This window comes from Synchiropus splendidus, chromosome 7, assembly GCF_027744825.2.
Source record: "Synchiropus splendidus isolate RoL2022-P1 chromosome 7, RoL_Sspl_1.0, whole genome shotgun sequence".
Taxonomy (NCBI): Eukaryota; Metazoa; Chordata; class Actinopteri; order Syngnathiformes; family Callionymidae; genus Synchiropus; species Synchiropus splendidus.
In genome coordinates, this window is record NC_071340.1 from 9,072,914 (window position 1) to 9,095,300 (window position 22,387).

Below are 22,387 nucleotides of genomic sequence, written 5' to 3' on the forward strand. Positions count from 1 at the left end.
ATTCATAAAACCATTCATTTCAGGCAAACCAAAAACACACCGATTTGGAGCAATATTTTTGTGATAAAAGGCAGCAGAATCGAAAAAAAAAAAACATTACTACGGCTCAATAAACGTGTTATTGATGGTCATATACTGTATGGCTATTTATAGGCGAATAGCAGAGGTGTCTCTGTCAGTGGTGCTGAAACAGTCTAAAACATACCGGCAGGGGGCGCGGAGACTCTTCCGTGTTCTCGGAGCTGCAGCTGGAGAAGAGACAAGTGTGCGTGAGTATAAACTCCAAAATCAGCCCGCGGAAACATCCATTATTTCATCAAACCATAGAGATGCGTCTTATAAAGTTCCATAAGCAGATGTTCAGGATGATCGAGAAAAGTAACTCGGATCTTAAAAATCACTAAACGAATCGATTCTAAGGCGAAATAAAAGTAGGTGACATCCTCTGATTTATCATTCTTATTTCAGTACACCTAGTAGACAAACTGTCCCCCGGAGGAAGCCCCGGGCCCCACCAGCAGGTCGGATCCAGGAGGGAGGGGGCGGCACAAACGTGCGTGCCTGCTTCGCATCCGACCCAAATAGATTCACCTCACGTCACCAACATCCCCACCCACTAACACCGGCAACCCACCCACCACCTTCTGCACATGAAACATTCATGAGAGCGCAGAGCTGCTGAATAAGAGATCAGATATGAAACGCTGTCTCTCACAAGTTTTGGTTGTGAAACCGCCACGGTGGCTTACATTGTGAACATGATCAACACAGGGAATAGTCATTCACAAGTCGTTTGGATTTAAATATTGGGGTGTTTTTTTGGTCTCCTTCCATCTTCTCACGGAACGCACCTCCCCGCCCCGCCCTCCCCGCGCACCTCCCCACGGTGCAGTCTCACTGACGCGCTCCACAGCAACCTCGCGCAGGCTGGTTCCACTTTTCCTCCGTGTCCGCGGGAGCTCTCCGGCGTGGATCGCAGTGGATACGTCCGTCCTCCTTCCATGGATCTCGTACTGCTTTGGCGTCGCTGATCATCCACTTTGAACTCTTTGCGCCCCAGTGTTTGCGCGCCCTATATTTCGGGGAGGCGTCCTCCTGCGGCTAATTTCTCTGGGATATTCATCGCTGACTATATTTTTTTTCCCAAACCCTTCGCCCAAATGACTGAGCTCGGGTCCAGACGGAGACGTGGCTCCCCACTCGGGAAGACCTGCGGCTAAAGTTTGAGAGGCGCAGGATTTGCTCCGGGCGGTGCGTCTCTGGTGGATTTGCCAAAACAACAATAAACACTGGATACCTTTTGCGTCTTCGGATTTGGATTTATACAGCTTCTAATTTCACTTCTACTCAAACCATGAAGACCGCAATTATTGATGGTGAGTACGGATTGAACATCTGCAAACTTGTCCCCATAAATCCAAGTGAAACGCGCAGCGGCGCAACTGAGAGCAGATGCGGGAAATGATAAATCACTCCTGCGATGACTGTCGCCTGCAGCTGCCTCGTTGTTTTGGTGGATGGCACATGGCTGACAATGTGCGCTCGTGTTTCCTCCCGCCAAATATCAACTTGAATAATGGCTCGCACTTTGCTCACTTATTTATCAAAACGCAGCAACCGTGCGCCATAGACTGATTCCTGAATCTAGCCAAGCTTCCCGCTGTCTCAGAGTTCACTTCTGAAATCCAGGTGGAGTTTACAGACGGTCCGCTTGGCGGCCCAACAGCTCCACTTGTCAGCTCATCGATATAGCACTGTTAGTGACATGTCCCACAGAGGGAGCAGTGAAAGTTCCAGGAATTTGGGCTGCGTATTTTTTGCAAGAGTCTGAGAAGGATGGATGTCACCTGCCTCTCTGGTCAGTGTGTTTCCTGATTCTTCCCCCTCACGCTCAAATAAGCAGCAACAGTGTGGCGTGTGACGTTTGATATGCAGTCGCCTGGTGAGATAAATGCATACATGTAGCATCCAATTTGTTCCGCTGAGAGCTTGTGGGAAAGCCCCTTGTCTCTCCTGCCCCACCCGGCTCATCACGCCCGCTTATGCAACACACTCCCTCCCCCTGAGCTGTTCATTACTTGGCGAAAACTACAGGATTATGGGAACAAAGCTGCAGATTATTGTGGGCCTGAAGAGTCAGTTCCCATTTCACAACAAGTAGAGGGGGAGAAGAAAATAAATCAAAGGCAGACACCTACTAGTGTATTCCCTTTGAAATGTCACACAGAGATGTATATGGAAGTGAACGCACCTTAATGGTGAGAGGGCTGACAAGCTCCTGGAAGGTACGGAACAGATTATTTATAGCAATAGTCTGATTGTAAGACCTTGATAAGGTCACAATAAGGTCAGCCATTTTGGATCATAAAAATGAGTGAGCTTTTAACGGCTCTGATGAGTCACGGGGGCAGCAGCCAGATCAAAGCGACCCAGATTTTTCTCCCCAGAAACCTCCTTCTTCACTTCTAAAAAGTGACAGTTGAGGGTTTTTTTTTTTCGGGGTTAAACAGACACAACGCTTAATATAAATTATTTAGTGTGCAGTGATGTAAAGTTGCTAAATTGTAGGACCATTTCACAAAAGGAGACATCAAAGGACACATTTTGAGCAATAAACACTGAACTCTTAAGTTTCAAAATAACATTATATTATATACAATTGTTTACACCACTGGACGTACTTTTTTTTAGTTAGTTTTAGTAATTTATGTTTTATCTACAACACTACAATCATGTTGGCATATTCATCAACCCGTATCTGCCGTCCCGTAACCCGACTAGCTGACTAATAGTTGGTGACGAGTCGACTACCAAAATAGTTGTTAGCTACAGAACTAATTGTCTTGTAGCGATATTCAAATACAAGTAAGTGGGATGAGCTAGACTTTCAGTTTAAAGTTCTCCATTGAATGACAAAAACAAACAAACAAACACACTTGACTCACATTTATTTGGACATTACAGAAGTTTATTATTCATGACAAATGTGTGTTTTGTGGGGTGGATGGGTCTGCACTCCATATGTGGATTTCAACATCATGTATTAGCTGCATCTCATGGAAGTCTTGTGAGGTTGTGAGCGTAGACATCGCTCGGTACACAAGATCAAAATAAATGGTATTATCATTGAGAAAAGAAAAAAGACCAAGATGATTTTGATGGTTTTCAACGCTAATTCACAATCATCAAACGAAAGCAAAGCGCAGCATCAATGCAAATCAAATGTGTCTCCGCTCGGTTCCATGTCAGCAGATTTTTTTTTTTTGTTTTAGCTCAGAAACACAATCAATGTTTCTCATTCATGCAGGTACAGAATCGATAGCTGCCTCACCGTTGTCCATGCAAATGAGGCTGCTTTTCATCTCCCTCAACAGATATGATGCAGGACTTGCGGGTCTTGACCCGCGCTTGTGTTGGATGGGTTTTGCCTACAATCACAGTTGCAATCCATCTCTCCTGACCTTGATGTAGCTGAGAAATATGGCCGGTCATATCTTGCTCTTACTTTCATTTTTTCCAGCCGGCCAGCTCACTATCACATGCCGCTGTGGGGAGGCAGCAGCTCAGGGATGCTGTTCTCCCCCGGCTGCTGCCAGGCAGAGCCCAAATGAATGGATAAAACCATTACGCCGGAACAGACCGATTTATTTCCCCAAGTTTAAAACCACTTCACAGTAGACGTCTTCCTTTAATGAGTCAAAGAGCCGTTCCCAATATAGAACCAGGCAGGAGCATCTGAGGTGGTGAGACAATTGTTTGGGATATAACAAGACTGGAGTGAGAATGAACGATGATTTTGGCAGGATCACACTTCATGCCATAAACTAACAATGAGACACGGCTGCCTGAAAGGAAATGTGAAATTGATCCATCTTTGTGTTTGTATGGGTGAGAATATGAGCGCGGAGGGTGGGCGGGTGTGCTGAAAGGGATAATGCCTGTGTGTGTGGGTGTGGATTTCTATGAGTGTTTGGGGAGGTCTGCTCACGGCTCGAGGAAATGCGACAAGACGCATGTGGCAACGCTAAACAGCGGTCTATGTCACATACAGTACGTCAACATTTATCCTGTGCTGAGATTCAGCAGATGACTAGCGTTGATAATTACCAGGCGTCAGCAGAGTGCACTGTCGCTTCGGTGGCTGTGGGGGAGAAAAAAAGTCTGTCTTCCAACATGACAAACAAGCTGTCTGCTGTTTGGAAAACACTGCTGTTTCCTGCACAGCAAAACATTCCACAGAAGAGCTGGTGGAGGCAGTGGTGATCTCAGAACAAACCAGATCAGCCACCAGAACGACGTCATATTGATGTTCAACTTCGCTGGTCCAAAGAGAAGACTGGAGAGTTTCTGCCAGTGGGTGCAATGACTTCTACATATGTGCTGCTGGCCTCAACACGATTTCTTCAAGCTCTTCTAAAAGCCTTCCAGCTGCTAAATGTCGAAATTCGTCTTTCTAATTATGCGTCATTAATTCCAGTTGAAGAGCCCTGTTTGCCTCTGTATAATCTAAGTCAGAAATGATATGTTTTTTTATTCTTTTTTTGGAATCATTGCGGAGCTCCTTCTGGTTATCGGCCCCAAACCAAAAAGTAAATAAATGAAAAAAAAAAAAAAAAAAACGCAGAACACAGCCAATGAAGAAGCACTAGACAAACAGCGAGGTGAAAGTTTTGACTTTATTGAAGTGATGAAAACAAAAACAAGAAGTGTATCTGTCCTGTGTGTAGCTGTCCTCACGCGGTCTGTCTCATCATATGTTTGGCCAGTGTGAGTTATTTTGTGATTTTTCTATTCAAAACACACCAAAACAACCACAACCTCTTTGATGTGTTGATGTTTCCACCTTCTTCTTGTTTGATTTTGTAAGATTTCATCTTTAAAAAATAGATCATTATTCGGTTGAGAGACTCTGACAGACTGCTGAGATGACAGGTCCTGTATGGGGTGTGCTGAATAGTGGCGGTTGATGAGGTTTCACGCAAAGATTTCCCTAATTTTCAGGACTCAGTAGGTGGCGCCCTTAGTTTAAAAATTATGTGATGATAAATTAAAGTATCTGTTCAAATATTAGCCAGCTAACAGTGCCCTCTAGTGGCATCTGAAAAGTTGTGATCAACCCATTACCAGGGAAAAAAAGTCCAGTTAAGAGGTGAAGTCCTGGCAGCGTGATAGTTGTTACATGGCAACTCTCATTGTGGGTGCAAGTTTTAGCTTAGTTTTGTGTACGGACAGCAAGACTTCGGAAGAGCAAGGAAGGATGACACCACTTTTGTTCCAAATGAATCAAAGCTCTCTGCAAACTTTCAGTCAAGCCCGAATCGTTTGTGCAATCTCGTCTTCATCTTGCCACCAATGAGCTGCAGGCGAGTACAACTTTTCAGAACTCGAATATCTCCCTCAGACAGGCCTGTAAACCGGCAGTGGCGGGAGGGATGGAGCACTTTGCTTTGATTCCCTGAGAATGAAAGGGATATATTTTCGGCAAAAAGTCTGTATTTTACACAGCGACTGCTGGATTCTGAAAAGGCTTCAATGCGGGTTTAGACAGGAGTCATTGGTTTGTCACATTGAAATGAAGCGGTTTAAACTGTTGAGCATGAAGCTGACAAGAATATGACCTGGTAATTGACTGGGCTTTTCCCTGAGGACAGGCGGAGGGATTTTTATCTCCTAAGAGAAGACCTTGGGTTCTCACCCTCTCAAAGTGAAGGCGTCCAACGTACACAGAGGAAGAAGAAACTCATGCTGAAGTCTTAGTGGTATTAATGCATGAGCTACAGTGCTATCAGATCTGCTTTGCTCACTGCATCCTGATGAACACACCCCTACAGGGGCTGCTTATCATTGACCATACCTTTAACACAGCTCTGTATTTGTCTATCCAGAGCACGCACATCCACACACTGCAGCGCAGAGAACATCCTTGGAAGTCTTCAATTTCCCAGCCTTCTGCTGCGAATGAAGCAAAGAGCGTAAACACATAAACAGGTCATACACGATTACCACTGTATATCATTAATAAGACGCACTTTGCTCAAAGCATCGACTGCCACGCGGTACCACTGTCCATCTGTCATCCAGCGTCAATGAGTCAGTCAAATTCAATATCCAGTACTGGATAAGTAAGCCAACAGGCTGCGGATTCACTAGTTAAATCAGACTCAGATGCTATTGAGTGACATGAGAATCAATCATATATTATGTATATTGCATATATAATCCTAAGATTCAGATGGTAGCTGAGATAATGACATGCTTGTGTTTTTATTTTGTCTCAGTGAAGGAATGCCCTTGTACTTGCTGTATAATCGTGGTTGCTCGCCCGTTACTATTAAATGGCAAAAGCGCTTATACAAAATAGATAGACTGTTTGCAGTCATGCGCATGCATCTTCACTTCACTCCTTTACTTCACTGACTTTAATCTTTACTCAAGATAAAGAAAGGCGTTTTCGCAAGAACACATTCATTCATTCATTTACGTCACAGCAGCTACAACACCTTCTGTATACATCAACATCCGACTTACAACCAGGATTGGTTCCGAAAAACTGGTTGTAAGTCGGATTGGACATAAGTCGAATGCCATTCAAAATAGCCGACGCGAGGGTTATAGGTGCTACTGTAGTGGTAGATGGCTGTGTGAGAGTGAGATGCTGGGGTACTGTGCTGCCGGAACTGTCGTACGTGTTGCTGGGCTGCTACGTGCTGCGGTGCCAGACATTGAATGAAAGAAATAGCCGTCTGCTGCCCGTGGTTGTAAGTACGGGTGGACGTAAGTCGCGCAGGTCGTAAGTCGGATGTTACTTGTACTTGGACTCAAGCAGACACTGATGCAAATCAATAATTTGACTCATTGATCAAAGCAGCTTACGAATGAACGACACATTGTCACTCCCAAGCATCAAATAATGCCTTCAAGTAACATCCGACTTATGACTCGACTCGACTTCAGTCACGATGCGCACTACCTGGCACTGGCTGGCCAACCCAGCAACCCCGTCTGTTAAACGTCATCAACATGCAACCCAGCCAGACAGCTGTCTTCTGCGTCGACATACGACACAAAACTCACTTGACAAGAGTCGCTATTTGACATCTGCTTTTAAATAGTTGACTATTATAAAGCAGGGAGCTGTGAGAATGACAACACTGATCCATCAGCTTCGTATTACTCGTAAAGACAATCACTAGTCATTGTCTAATTGTACAAATGTTCTGCTCTGTTGTAACATGAAATTAGAACATAGTTGTGCCGGGTCAAAGCTACTGAAATGTGCTGTAAAATATGCAATTACAGCTGCATCGACGACGAAAACATCACTACTGGAAATCAGCCGTGAACCGTTCCCAATTCAACTGGTGTGTAAAATCCATTTGGAGCCTCCGTAGTACATTCATAATATACAGGGAGGATTTCCATCTCAGCCTTGGAGACAGTATCATGTTCCCTCCTCTCCGTCCCTGGGACTCTGTGTGCCTAGTTTCCCATGCGTGTAGCCATGAAAGTTGCATGGCTCCTTCTCATCTGGCTGCAGATGTGAGAGGGTGCAGAGCTGTCTGAGTCCTGATGGCGCTGAGTACACCACAATGGGGAGGCTGACTGATGGCCTCGTAAATTGTTAATTACACGGAGTAGAAGCCGCTCTCAAATTAGACGCGTGAATGGAGTCGATGTCAGCCTTATATGTCAAATCTGCGTTCCCACTTTTTTTTCTTTAAACGGGTGTCATTCAAACGGATGAAGCATCTTGCTGATCTAAGAGCAACGTCATTGATCATAGTGTTAACATGAGAGGAGGCACATACGTAGCTAGACGTGCTGTTGTTTGTGTCACATTCAAATTCAAACACCTTTTAAAGTGTTTCATGTCTATCATCACCTATTGGTCTTTGCGTCTAATGTTGACGTAGAAGCAGGCGTTTCAGTGGAGTCAAATGTTTTCCCTCTGTCAGGGTTCATTTTCATGTCAACACATTCGATTCACGGGTCCAACAATTGTGCACTGTGCGAGAAAGGCATGATCACATGAGGTGTTTTACATACCAAGTGAGATGAACTTACATGTCTGGAGTGAAGGAAGCGCCACCCTGTGGCTTTAGCTGAGGTCTTACCTACATTCCCAGCTCGCAGCTCAAATCTTAAAGTTTCAGTAAATCTGAGTCCTGGGGAAAGGGGTCAACTCTCTACAGCAAATGCATTCTGTTTTCAAAGGTGGTGCTGAAAATGGCTGCAAGGGACAATTGATCATTCAGTCTTTGATCTCAATATTCCAAAATACATGTCTTAATCCGTGTGTCAGTGAGATAAAATGGAAAACTTCTCCATGTTTTATGCAACTTCCATATGCCATGGTTTCTTTTTTGTTATCAGAGCTGTGAACAAGTTCACAAGTGAGTGAAATCTTGTTATTGAGCGTTACGTTTGTTGGATTTTTTTTTTTTTATCTAAAAAAATATTACATTTCAAATTGTCACCTGTGATTCAGTGATCAGTTTTGATACTTGGTGTGGCACTTCAAAACAATTGCTTTTATGAAACATTTCAGTTTCACTGCCGAACGTCAAAATTGAGATAATCTGAAAACACGTCACATTTTTGTCATTCTATGGTGCACTTTCAATGTTGTATTTATATGAACATTTCATTTTTTCTCCTGTAAATTGATGATTCCTCATGTTGTTTTTTCCCACAAATGACATTGAAACAAGGTGACTTGTTTTACAGGTATGTAGTAATGGACATGCAATATCAAATGTATTCTCATTGATGATCTGATCATATTTGTTGTAGCTTATTATACAGGAATCAAACAGACCTGCTCTGTGGATTTACAAATGCAACCTTCTTTCATACACAAATCAATGTCCTCACTGGCAGGTGGGAGTAAAAGGATCTGTTGAGCTGTGAATGCATAATCCTGCAAATGCCGCAGGAGCAGAGTCGACTTTCTAAACATGCGAAAGCTTAAATGTAAAATCAATACAAGTTTGCTCTTGTCGACTCCGGTTCTGCCCTGCAACGGTGGATTTGAGACTGTAGTGCGGTTGTTTATCTGCATGCTGTGGCGCAGACTGTAGCTGGCAAGGCTGTGTGAAGTTGAGATGTAATGTTCAGGGACGTCCGTGTGAATTAGCTCCCGCTCTTGGCTTCTCCAGGGTCCAAAGACGGCTATTCGTATCAAAATGCAAATCTGACAGGTTGGTGTCATCTCGTTTTTGACCCCGTGGATTCAGTCCAGAATACATCCCTGCCTGCTTTGTTCTTTCCTGCTGCATTCTCTCGACCTGTCACAGCGTGCTGATTATTATTCTCCCTCTCTAATTCCATCAGCGTTTCGCCCACATATACACATCGCCTGTCTTCTCTTCGCTTTCAGGTGGAATCGCTGATTATCTGGTGCAGATACCAGACCAAGGCAAATTAAACGTGACCGCGGCTCGCCTGCTAGGACGACCATTATAATGGTGTCTGTGATGGCTGGAGTCCAGGGGAGCTGCGGGAAGAAGGGAAAGATGGAGGGGTATTGTTTGTCCACCCTGGTCTGAGCGCTGACCAGTCGGAGCACTGGACTTATAGTAGGAGCACATGGCCGACCGCACTCTGTGTTCGCTCCAAACCTCCAAATAAGAAGTTTCACAGTGTAAGACTGGTGATGGATGTTTGAAAGGTGCAATGGCAAAGTTAAGAGTTGAGGCCACATGCAGTCATTCCCCAAATCTGATGCCCAAGTTTAAATATTCTTCTACACGTATTCATTTTTCTCCTTGATAAAAGCTTATTCTTTCAATTCAGTCACTCAAATCTGAATGAATTCCTGCCATTCTACGGGGCACCGACCTCAAACTCAAGGCCTGAGGACCAAACCAGCCTTAAATTCAACAACGTAGCACGTCGCTATGTTGACGCATGGTGAAAATCCAGGGTGTCTGCAATACACATGAATCTTGTTCGGCTTGTGAGAGGGGCTCAGTTTAAGACTTTGCCTCCTTGATCGACTCACTTGCTACAGAAAGCGTATTTTTCCTTAAAAAAAGTGCACTCTTTGTTGATGGATGGTTGTAGAAAGTAAATGAAAATGTTGTGTGAATGTGTTTTCTCAGCGCCGATTGGAATGGAGGTGGTGGGATGTGATGTCTAGGCTCAGCACATTGAACAATAATCCCATAATGAAAAATAAACAACAGTGGAAAACAATTGCTTGGCGACTCTCTGCAAGTGTTGAGTTGTCTTGGAAGTCTACAAATGCATTAGCTCTGCGCCACAAAACACAATTGAAACATGGGAAACAAACTGTCAGGTTTGAACACCATTGAGAAAAACACTCGCATGTCCTTCAGTTCATTGTGACTTCACTTCTATGTATTATGGAGTCAGAATATTTGCAAGGGAAAAATATCAGTCTGGACCCACAAGGACCAACATTTGAAAGCTTTCGACTCATATCAGTGAAAATCAATATGAACAAAACCAGCAAGGATGGAAAAGTATTGAGCGAGTGTTCCATCTCTGTGAAGCTGGAACATGTTCTGTGCAATTACACATCACATCTGTCGACTTAGCATAGCAGGCACTCATGATCTTCCAACAGCTCGACAAATCTTAGTGTCCCACCTACCTAAACCATCCATCCATCCACCCATTTGCCCATTCATGAATCCATTTGTTCAACTATTCAGTCCATCATCTCACCATTATGTCATCTTCAGATGGGTTGGCCCTTTTAGCCATCCAGCCATTAGTCGATTCTACACACATTCTCCCAGTTCTACTTCCTGTGGAGCAGAAGTCACTCCCACACAACAACAACAACAAGAAGGCAGATCGTGAACTGCACTAAAATGCTAACATCGGCACGTGGTGTTGAATCTAGATGACCACACCTGAAGGCGCCAGCGTGGCTTTTCTTTAACATCCGGGATCACGTGCCACAGAACAAGAATTGATCGGATGAGTAAAAAGATTGTGTTGCTGCTGGAGACATATCGGTTTGGCTCCATCTACAAAACTCTCTCATCAAAAATGATGCTTGCTTTCACATGTCTGTACATGTTCCCGGCAAAAATCCCTATCATCACAGCAATTACTCCGGCGAGGGAGACGAGCGCTGCCAGCACTCCATCGCCGAGCTGTAAACAAATTACACTGAGGAGTCTCGATGATGTCTGCAGCTCTGATGGTCCCAGAGAGCTGCTCCCCCGGTCCTGAGCCAGCAGAGCCCCCTGAGAGGGCAAAACTCTGCTGTAGCTGAAACAGAGCGCCACTGAGTCCTCGTAGATGTATGTTGTCCCTCATCAAACACACACACACACACACACACACACACACACACACACACACACACACACGTGTCATAGGCTCCTCCTACGAGTAAAAACATTCTGCAGCCAGATTCAGCTGGAGCAGATAACATGAGGTATGAGTAGAGATTACTGTGCCGAGGAGGAGCAGGCACTTATGAATACATAATGGCAGCAGTTTTCATGATTTTTCATTTGATATCATTTTTATCGATCTTACAATGGCGGAAGAAAAATGAACACAGAGGCAGAGTGTACACTGGGGATGCAGAGAGAGCAGGCAGACTGTAAACTTCGTTGGCAGCTGTGGGACTCAGTGTTGGAGTCAAGATGGTGTAGAGACCTGAGCATACATAGACCAGTGCAGGGCGGATCTAACTGCAGGCTCTGGTCTCAACACCGTCTTGACTACACAACACAAACACAACACAAAGTGAGGTGTCACAATCCATCCATCAATGTTGAAGGTTCAAGAGGATTGCAAGCTTGATGCTTCTCTGTTTTGGGAGTGGACTTTTTTTAACGTTCCCCAAAGGCTTTCATGGCCTTCCTCCTAGCCTCCGCTTTCCTCCCACTGTCCAAAAACATACAGAGGTCAATTGGTGGCTTAAAAATTGCACCTAAGTGCAAGTGGTTGTCTGTGATGGACCGACTAGCTCTTCCATCTCCTGCCACAACTCGCCCTGATGGGCTTCGATGGGCAAATTCATTGGAAAAAAAAGGAATGAAGTCACATTGAAATAGTTATGATTGGCCTGTTTTCATAACTTGCTATTTGATGTTACACAATCTGTTGTTGTGATGATTGGAAATATGACCCATGGGACTGCGGAGGAGTTATCTGCCCACATCTATTATGAAGGGCAAGCATCAGCATAATATTAATTGTGGAAAATGTTAGCAGCAAATATTGTTTTCTAAACAGTGAATGATGTGCAACATTTTCCTTCCGTGAGGTGCTGCTTTTTGTCATGATTTGAGTGACGTTGGAGAGCAGTGTTGGATTCAGCAGGGTTGATATTAAGAGGGTCAGTGATATACTGTAAAGTCAGCCAAGACATAAATGAAAAGAGAAGCATTGTGTGTATACAAAATAAATAAATGACACAGCGGGTTGACTGGGTCGACAAATGGAGGCGCCATCTTGTGGCATCGCCAGAGGTACCAATAGTGTAAACAAATATGGCTGAGTGCATAGAAGAGGGGGAAGAGATGGCCATCAGACGGGTGGCTCCATAACAGCCAATGATCATATGAAATTTAAAAAAATAAAGATCAAAATAAATTGGGTGTTAGACTCCCTTAAGAGTCAGCTGTTTAAAATATATGATGCTTGTGGGTAAACGAAGAAGCTGACCCCGCTGCTTCTCTTGGTTCTCATTGGTGTCATCACTTGGTGTTTGTCTATGTCAACACAGCGCTGAATTTAAATTCAGTTTTACACTTATTTAGCATCCTGATTCAACAAAACCAACTTTATAGATGATAAATGGTAATTTCATAATGCATGTTTATGCATTATGAAAGCCTTGTTGTTAACCCTACCAAGCACAGTGTTCTCACTGCAGAGGAAGGACTAAAAGTTGTACCTTCTATCTGCACGTGTCTTGATCAAAATGACGCATCAGCCATGACCGCAAACACTAAAGAGTCATCCGTACGCAGCAATCATTTTAAGGGCAAAAAGTTTTTTTTTTTTCTTCTTTTTTTAACCTGAACCTCAAAGTGGAAAGATGGCTTAATATGTGACCGACACAAAACTGGAAAAAAGCTTGTCCCATCAGCTGGCGGAATAGGAAATAATCATAGTATTGCCGTGACGTGTAATGAGACTGTGATTCATGAGACACATTAGTTTTCGTTGGAATGAGTTATACTGCATGTATTATATGCTTCAGTCAATGATTCAAGGTCAGGAATGTATTTTTGCGAATGCTTCATCCCCATATTGCATAAGTAAGATATAATTCATCTATATATAAACACGTCAAATATAACTAACTCTTTCATTTATATACATTTAATTTAGAGCTGCCATTTTCATATGCAACTGCCAAAAAAAAAAGAAAAAAAATGAAGCTACTTTGTCAGCACCTTCTGATTCACCACTTGTCCATGCTCCTTTGTCTCGTGGAGGTTTCAGGCAATAAATCTTTCAGTAGTTGTGCCTTGCATAATTGACAGGTTATGTTTCTTGCCTCCATGGCTCCCTAGGAAGGCATTAGCATTTTGAGTTCCGTGCCTGACTGTGAGGATATTCCCACCATGCGTTTCAGAAATCATCGCATGAATAGGCGCTACATTACATCGTGGAAAAACACAAGAAAGGAGTCTCGGCTCACTCCAGCTTTCCCCTCTGTTTACATTGTCTTGAGCAGGATTTGCATGACTGGCACCCAACACACACCTGTTGCTCACTGACTCACTCCAGGTTGAAAAAGAGTGGTTTTGAGGTACTGTACCTCAAAGTTTTGGGGCATGCGTTTTTCTTATTGAAGAACTGGATCTCACGTATTCACATCTCATTTGAAATCAAATGCTTTCTACAGACACTGAAACATGTAGTGCAGACAACGTTCCATTTTTACCCAGCTTTGTGTGCTCAACACTTCCTGTACCGAGAACCTGTAACAGTTCCTGAACGTATCGATCATCACCATCACTTAGCAGCCATAAGAAGGGTGTGGAATGTTTTCCTAGTTTACGAGCGCTTTATATGCAGATGGGTGAATAGGCCGGGACATTCCGAACTTGGGGGAATTGACTTGTGGCTTCAGTATTTCCCATCAATTGACTGTATCTGTAGCCTTTATTAGAAACCTGTTATAATAAAACTCCTGCAATGGGAACAATAGACGGCCATTAGCTTGCACAAAAGCTCTCAGCGGGAGAGCGAAACCCGACTCTGGATGTGAAACCGGAAACGTCCTCCGATAAAGTTTTCATGAACAACAACTCGGGTTGCTTTTACTCATCCGCAAAATCATCTGTATGTATCTGTAGTTTGTTCTCGCTGTCATTGATCCACCTACATTCTCATTTTCCTTAACAGAAACTGTCCAGCTATTTCCCCAAACTTTCTTTATGTAACCGACATTGAGAGAGGGGGTCTGTTATGCAGCAGTACGGCAGCCAGCTGTTCTTGTCGTATCTCTGATACAGAGAGGAGGGATGAGGCCTGGCTTGTCCAGCCGTGCCCGCTGCTGGACAAGCCAGTGTGTCTGTGTCACCGCGTGGATGGAGTTTGACCTGCGCGTCTGGGGCCGCACTGCATCGACTCCTCAACCACTTAAGAGGGAAATCAGCTACTTTCAGCGCTAAGTAATGCCATTAAAAGGGGACACATGCTAATGCATTTATGCAGAGATAAGAGGAACAGAGGCGACATTGGGGCTCATTGAAGTGGCGGGGCGAGATGAGAGTAATTAAAGCGCTATTCAGCCAGCAGAGTGACATCCAGGCTCTCATTCTGGGGTCAAGATAACACAAGTTTAAGGCACAGTTTATGGATACAAAGGACGCAGAATGAAACATGACATTGAAATTCCTTGAATCTTTTAGGTGCATTTTTTTTAAACGCAAGGCCTGTGGGCCCAAATCTGCCTGTCTCAATATCGTATGCGGCCCAAAAGAGTATGGAATACTGTTTTATGATGTACAAAAACTGGATATCTGTCTCATCACTTCCATGACTCTGTGTTTCACCATCAAACAGGCAACATTGTGTATCACATCTTGAGTTTATTAGTGCCACCATATACATCAAAAACATACACAACACTATTTACTGCGCACACAACTGAATAATGAAAAAAATGCTTCCCTTCCGTTTCATGAATTTGTCATCCTGACTATTACCACAAGGTGTCCACCTGACGCGGCGCTAGCAGGACGGAGTATTTATGTAAATTATTGGACCATTACGCTGGTATTGTGGGCCACGGGATCACATTCATATTTACAAAACGCAATTGCATCAGGTTTTATGAATTGTTTGCATGACTCTGTGTTTCACCCTCAAACGGGCAACACTGCGTATCACATCTTGAGTTTGTTAATGCCACCATATACATCAAAAACATAACATAAACACGGTAAGCAGATCAGCTTCAGCAGTGGAATCAAAGTTATTTTAAAGTGGTCCCCGAGTTGAAAGTGAAAGTGAAACCTTATTTGGACCTCAAGGTTGTGTGGAACATTGAAAGTGAATCGGGGGATTGTCTGCTTTATTATTTTATTTGGCTTACTTTGACGCAACTCAGTTTGAGTTTTGGGTCGTGTCATCATAAGTGTTTTTCCAAGAGATGTCTTTGGCAGGGCGCGACATGAGGTTGCTTCTGAGTTACAGCGTTTTCATCATCTGCTATTCTAATAGAGGATTATGCAGGTTTAAATGCATGAAGGTCTTGCGTAACGGCCGCGGCTGCTCCCATGCAGTCATTATTCCTGTGCATCCGCTTCCCCCAAAACAGCCGCTGACAGCAGCCTACAGCTGATAGCGCTAGCAATGAGATCCAATGACACCATTTGAACTTCTTTCGTCAGGCGCGCTGTCAGGATCACTTGTTTGGAAGGTTGAGGAGAGAGTGTGACAGGTGAGGCCGTCGTCCACCATCGAGGGACAGCATGATCACAACACAAACGTCAGTGAGAAGAACACGTTTAGTTTGTGCCACGAGATAAAAGCCAGAGGTCTTCTCTCACTGAGGTGAAGCCTTGTTCAGCTGAGTGTGCAGTCTCTCCTCCACACTGCTGAATACAGGAAGAGGAAAAAGGAAGAGAAAATAGGAGCTCTGCATTCTCTTCCCAGGACAGACTCCATCTTCAAAGAGATATTAACATTTCCTTTTTATCTTTCTTTAATTTCAAAGATGCCAGACTAAATTAATATGCAGCATGACTGAAGTAACCTAAAAGATCTGAGAGACAAAGAAATGAGAAGGAGAAGGAGGCGATGCATGTTGAAAAGCCATTGCTGTCCGCTGCAGTGCTTGACTAGTTGTGCTGAATAGTTTCATTGTCTGGACCCTTTGATGCCATCGGGTGAGTTGGAATTCCGATGAGCGAATGTGGCCCAGCGACCATGGTGCGGAAATGTTAAAAACCAAAGCCAGAGGAATTGGTGTTGTGGTTTAAACAAAGTCTATATGACCCAGTGAAGCCTGCTCTATAGAGTGGCAGGGAGCTATTTTAGCTCACTGTCGCTGCAAATCAAAACGTGAAGTCAAAACCAAAACGACCCCGTTGCCTTCACAGCCAGCGTGGCCTGCTGTATATAAATAGATTTTCATTGGCCGTGCAATTCTTTGAAAGTATCTTTGCCAGCTGCGTTTGTGTTTTTGCAGATTTTATCCACGTCCCCTTGGCAGCAGTGTGCATCCGTCTCACTTCTCAGCCGGCAGCACAATCTCCGTGATCAAGTGCTGCAGCAGTTTCTTGAGCTTCTTTAAGCAAGATTTCAGCTGTTCTATCCCCATGTGACATTGCTGTCAGCGACTTAGCATGTAAGCATGGGATCTGGGACGACGATGTCGCAGGGACGGGCGATGGCAAAGAAGATCAGACAGAAAACCGAGACTGATGCATGAGCCCAGCATACTAATGGCGTCCCCTGCATCCTTCCGTTTTCTTTCCTTCCAAAGGTCGTATTTACTTCCGCTTCAGAATCGTCACGTTAGGATGCCTCCTACACTATTAGACTGCGCACGCAACTTCTCTGCTCTAAAGTGATTATGAATCATGGAAAAAATGCTTCCCTTCCGTTTCATGAATCTGTCATCCTGACTTATTACCACAAGGTGTCCACCTGACGCGGCGCTAGCAGGACGGAGTAATTGATGCGAATGGCAGCTTAACATAACACGTGGAGGGAATGTTTGATGCCCACCTCTCCTGGCTCATAGATTATGTAAATTGTTGGACCATTGTGCTGGTAGTGCGATCACATTCATATTTACAAAACGGAAATGCAGGAGGTTTTATGAAGTGGCTTAAAATTCTTAGCCTTTTTCAATAAAGAAGCATGACGATAGCATCAAAGGACTTAGTTTGTACTATTGAATCCAAGAGACAAGATCCAGAGCATTCCTCAGAGATTGTGAATCTGCTGCTACTATCACAGCGTAAACTGACACCACGCTGTTTTGGAGAAACGTTAAGTTGTTCAAACAAATCACTGCATAATAAGCACCAGAGATATCTCTGCAGTTTGGCAGCAGAAGCGGGCTTTGGATTCAAGAGAAGCGCCAAGTGATGTCATAGTTTCCAGAAAACACATTCATCTTCGGGAAGTGTGTCAATTCTTGAAAACTGCCACAAAATCTCTGCCAAAGATGGACCAAAGATGGAGATGTTAGAGTGTATCCAGGATGAGAAATGAAGGAAATATGTGTTCAATCTCAATCCAGGCCCAGTGGAACTTGATAGAGTCTTGTTTGCTGGAAATGGCCTGTAACACTGATGTGTTTGACTTCGTGATGGAGCTTGAGGACTTGCAACATCCTGCTACTGTACTGTATGTGACCTTCATTCCTGACCTCGCTCTGAGATCCACACCACCGTCGACCACATCTGAGAAAAAGCTGTCGACCACATCATGAAAAAAAGCATCTCTGGAAGTAAAATGAACCGATAAAATACAGCAGCAGTAGTTTACACATGATTCCTACTCTTCATTTTTCTGCATCCTTGTCAAAAAGAATAGTTGCTGGAGTACGCTGTAGCTTCCCTGTGTAAAGTATATTGTATATCAAATAACTTTGCACAAAGAGTATGCCTTCATCTGTAAGTTTGAAAAAAATATTGGCCAATAGCAGATGTTTTGGAGAAAGTTCCTTGTCATCTGTCGTGTCCACTGTGCTTTCACTAGTTTAAATTTGTGCAACAAGCTTATCTGTGCATGTATCAATGCGATCAATAGCTTGAAATAGTCCACAGTACGGTACCACCATCCTCGTGCTTATCAGTTGAACAGTTGTGTACTGCAGAACAGAGTGTGTTTCAAAAACGGGAGTCAACAAAGGAAGTGAGGTCATCAATCACAACCCTTAAGCATGGAGGCATTTCCTGCTGAGCATTGGCAAAGAATGTATAGCTGTCAGTGAGTAGTGTCCCTTGCCATCAAAAGGGGCTCAGAATCTGGGTCGAAAGATCTAGCAGTCCACCTGTAAAGGCAACAGAATCAGAGTCACCTGTGAAGAGGAGACTTCACACTCCAAGTTGTACAGGAAGAGCTGTGGCAAGAAAGCCTTGGTAAGATGTCAGTCTAAGACAAAAAAGTCTTGCCAGTGCCATAAAACATCACCATATCTTGTGTGTGAGGTATCATCAACTGGCACCATGTCGGAGGGAGAGTGACAGTTCTGGGCTGTTCTGCTGGATCCAGGATTGGTGACTTGTGCAGAGTGAGAGGCAACCAGAAACAATGCGATACTCACTCTCATAAATGTCTAGTTGGTCCTGCATAGGATGTAAAGGTGAATAACAGACACTATAGAACCCCGTTGAGCTGGTTTGGGATGAACTGGACAGAAGGGAGAATGAAAGACACCTGCATGTCTATACTGTAGGAACCTCTGCAACGGTATTGGAAAGAACTTTCAGAGGAATATTTGATGTCTATGTTAGAAAGAATGCCTGGAGTGAGCTTTGATGAGTTAAAAGAATTCCATTTCTATTGAATTTTATTCTATTTTGTAAATTCCAGTTGCTTCAGTGCTCTCAAGTTTTGATCTTGGCTCATTGAATGAAATTTCCTGGCTGATGGCAGCTGTGGCCACCACTGGACCAGTGGGCAAGACTTTGGCTGTAATGGCTTATAAATGTTTATAAGTACTGATGGGAATTTGCATGACTGACAACAAGGAGAGGGACATTTGTCTCCTGTATGTAGTTACAAATGATTTACTGATTATGAGTTTAATTATCATCTTCTCATATATGAAGCATATTATAGCATAGAGCATATTGATACGAATAACAAATGACTCAAATGAAGACACTGGATATCAAAGCAGTTAACGCAGCTTCTTTAAATATTGATCCTTTCTCAAGCCGGTTGATAAAGCTCATGAATCCCTCTTTTGTGAGATATGCTTTATGTCCACTTCAGGCCACTGTAGTCAAAGACGCTTGTGGATCAGACTTGTGCTACTTGCTTGACTTGATCAGGCCAAAAAAACAAGCAATACGTTTCTTTACAAGAAACACTCTTCCCTCTTTCTCAGTTTCTTCACCCGAACAGCATGTTGCAGTCAAGACATTATGCTCTCATGCATGTACTGCTCTCTTTGGTCCGTATCCACAAGCTTTGTGGAAACATGCAGAAATACTGACAAAATGAACGCAGAGCACGGACAGAAGGCTGCGTCCGTTTCCGGCCGTAACGTTGAGCATAAATGGATCTTTAGTTCCAATTGAATTTCCAGAAAATGTCGATGATGGGACAAGTTATGGATTGATATCGGTGGTTCTAGTTTCACCTTCCACATAGCAGCATAACTGTTGACACCAAAGTCCCAAATTTGCAAGCCAAAAACCAGAGGGTGATTCAAACACCAATGAGTTGTGCATAAAATGGGACGCGCGTCACCGTCTCGCCTGTCATCAAAGTTATAGCTTTCACTGGGTGATTCTAAATTGCATCACTTTAGTTGTAGGCACAGAACCACTCTCCTCTGTTGCTGCGGAATTCAGGAGAGTTGTTTCACAGCGGCGCTATAAATGTTTGAAAATGGGCTTTCTTCAGCATGATGGAGTTCAAATTGGAGTTTCACTTTCAAAGCCTTACACCTGCATCGGTTCCAGATAATTCATCAAAACTTGGATTTCACAAAGCTTGATTTAATGCCAACTCCAGACGGGAAGTTAACTGAGAAGGCGTAAGATGAGTGGCGACAAATTGAACATGCAGAATGCATTTTTTTTCTCCAAAGGCTTTACTTTACATCTTAGATTTATGTTCATTCAAAGACTGAGCACTTTTGGGGACACATGCCAGTTTGTGAGCCCCGGCTGCTTTGATACCTCCATGTTGTCCACACATCCGCTGCCAGCTTCATCCCTCCACGTCTCTGACGCCTTTGATAATGGACGTAAATATTGCAAATATTTCTTCCCTCTAAAGAAAGAGCCTGTGTGCAGTCTCTCGTACAGTGTTATGTTCCCTCAAGCACTCTCAGTGGTCGCGTTAATTGAAAACACTTTCTCTGGACTTAAAAAATGCATTTGGACGTTAAGACACCATATTGGTCCAAACTGAAATAATCGTATTTTCTAATGCTCCAGATAAAAGTTGCCGCTTCAGTTCCTGAATGTTTAACCAAGTAAACAAACATGCCGAAGCACGTTTTGGGCCAGATGTGGGTTGCAGGCTTTAACTTGGAAGACAGATGCAAATCGGCACAAGACAGTGGGCTCTGATATCTGAACGCAGGCACTGAGACTTTAAGTTAAGAGATCAAAAATGCTGCGAAACAATCGGCTACTCGGATATTGAAATCAGGTCAGCCCAAATATCCCAGTGACACACACACACAAACAGATGCTGCTCACGTAAGAGGCCAGCTGTTATTGCAGGCATGCAGAACTGGCTTACAACCTGACGGATGATGATCCTTCTTATCTATCTGGCCTACTTCTTAATTTAAAGAACTCCCATTAGACAGAATATTAATGACCTCAGAGCACACATTTTTTTTTCTTTGTATTTTTTTCACTGTCAAGTGAAATGAAAACCAGATGAATTGAAAATATGAACAGATCAAACGACTATTCATGATAAAACTCGACACTGGCAGCGATGATGACAGTGAGCTGATAAGCAGCTCTGATATATGTTGAGATTTTGCTTGACACATGAAGTCAACAGGTGCCAGATGACAACAGCTGCTGCTGCTGCTGTGATTCCCCTGCTCCGAAGTCGCCTCGGGGAGAATCATGCCAGAGTTGGTTTAGGTTCATCCTGTTTATGATGCTGCAAATGACAACAATGCAACTGACTGGGGATGATAAATTTAACACTAGGTACTATACGTTTTCCACAATTTAGCCATTATAAATATGTTCTCAAGGCTGCGCCCTTCTCCTATTGGCCGTCCAATGACATCCTGACCCCTGTCTGCATGAGAAAGAGGGAGTAGGTCCCTGGCTGGCTCATTTGAAGCCCATGTATGGGCCAAGGCTCTGTACTCCCTGTTTGAACAGAGCCTCTGAGCGACCGTCCGAGTGCGCATGAGGGATGTGCCCTCATCCCTCAGGCTGTCGAGCCATCCTGATGAGCAGATATTTAATCGACTGGGGTTTGGGAGTGTATCTACTCTCAGCTCACACAACAAAGTAGATGCTCTGTAAGAGACTCCAAATTGCGATCTAATCTTCGGCGCATCGGTTTCAGTGTCAGGTGCCATCAGATTAGTCCTCTAGGTGAAATGTTGAACGTGAGCCAAGTAGGTGACAGATTCCTGGAGTTACTAAGGAATTTCACTACACTGCAAGAACGGAGTTGTAAAGGCCTGGTATGGTGTTTCATGGTGGAACTGTAAAGCCAACCTGTCAGAGCTTATCGTACACAGGGACAATAGAAATGGAATTAATCTAGCAACCTAGCAATCATAGTCAACGCAAGTTCTCACCAACGTGCAACATATATAAGAAACAAGTGTAGAAAATGGTATAAAAACACGGTCCTCGCTTTTACGGCATGTCCTCACGCCCGTGGAGTAATATATTGATGTTGGGAAAGTGGACTTTTGCGTCCTATACTGACGGCACGGCAGCCTTCAGTGTTGCGTGTTGACACATTAGGTGTTCCGCCTTCCAGCGTGACACGTAAAACAAGAAAAAAAAAAAGATGGAGGTTGGGGTTAGGTACGCCACACGATGGCGCTCCTTTCATTTTATGCTTAATAAATAACATTTCACAAACTACTGGAAGTTTTAGTCCCGTCACTAAGGAGAAGAGACAGAAGAAGAGGGAAGAGACTGCGTTTGATATCAGTATAGGACAGAAAAGTAACATCCGACTTATGACAGGGATCGGTTCTGACCAACCGGTCGCAAGTTGGATTGGACATAAGTCGGATGCCATT

General features: G+C 43.8%; 1 protein-coding gene across 1 annotated transcript in view; it reads left to right on the plus strand.

Annotated features, from left to right (window-relative positions):
* Positions 1–891: 891 nt before the first annotated feature.
* rtn4r (reticulon 4 receptor) overlaps positions 892–22,387 on the plus strand; it is a 46,634-nt gene continuing 25,138 nt past the window's right edge. Inside the window, exon 1 of the mRNA XM_053869940.1 lies at positions 892–1,376. Within this exon, the coding sequence (XP_053725915.1) occupies positions 1,355–1,376 (22 nt within the window). The 5' untranslated portion in view covers positions 892–1,354. The remainder of the gene's footprint in view (positions 1,377–22,387) is intronic.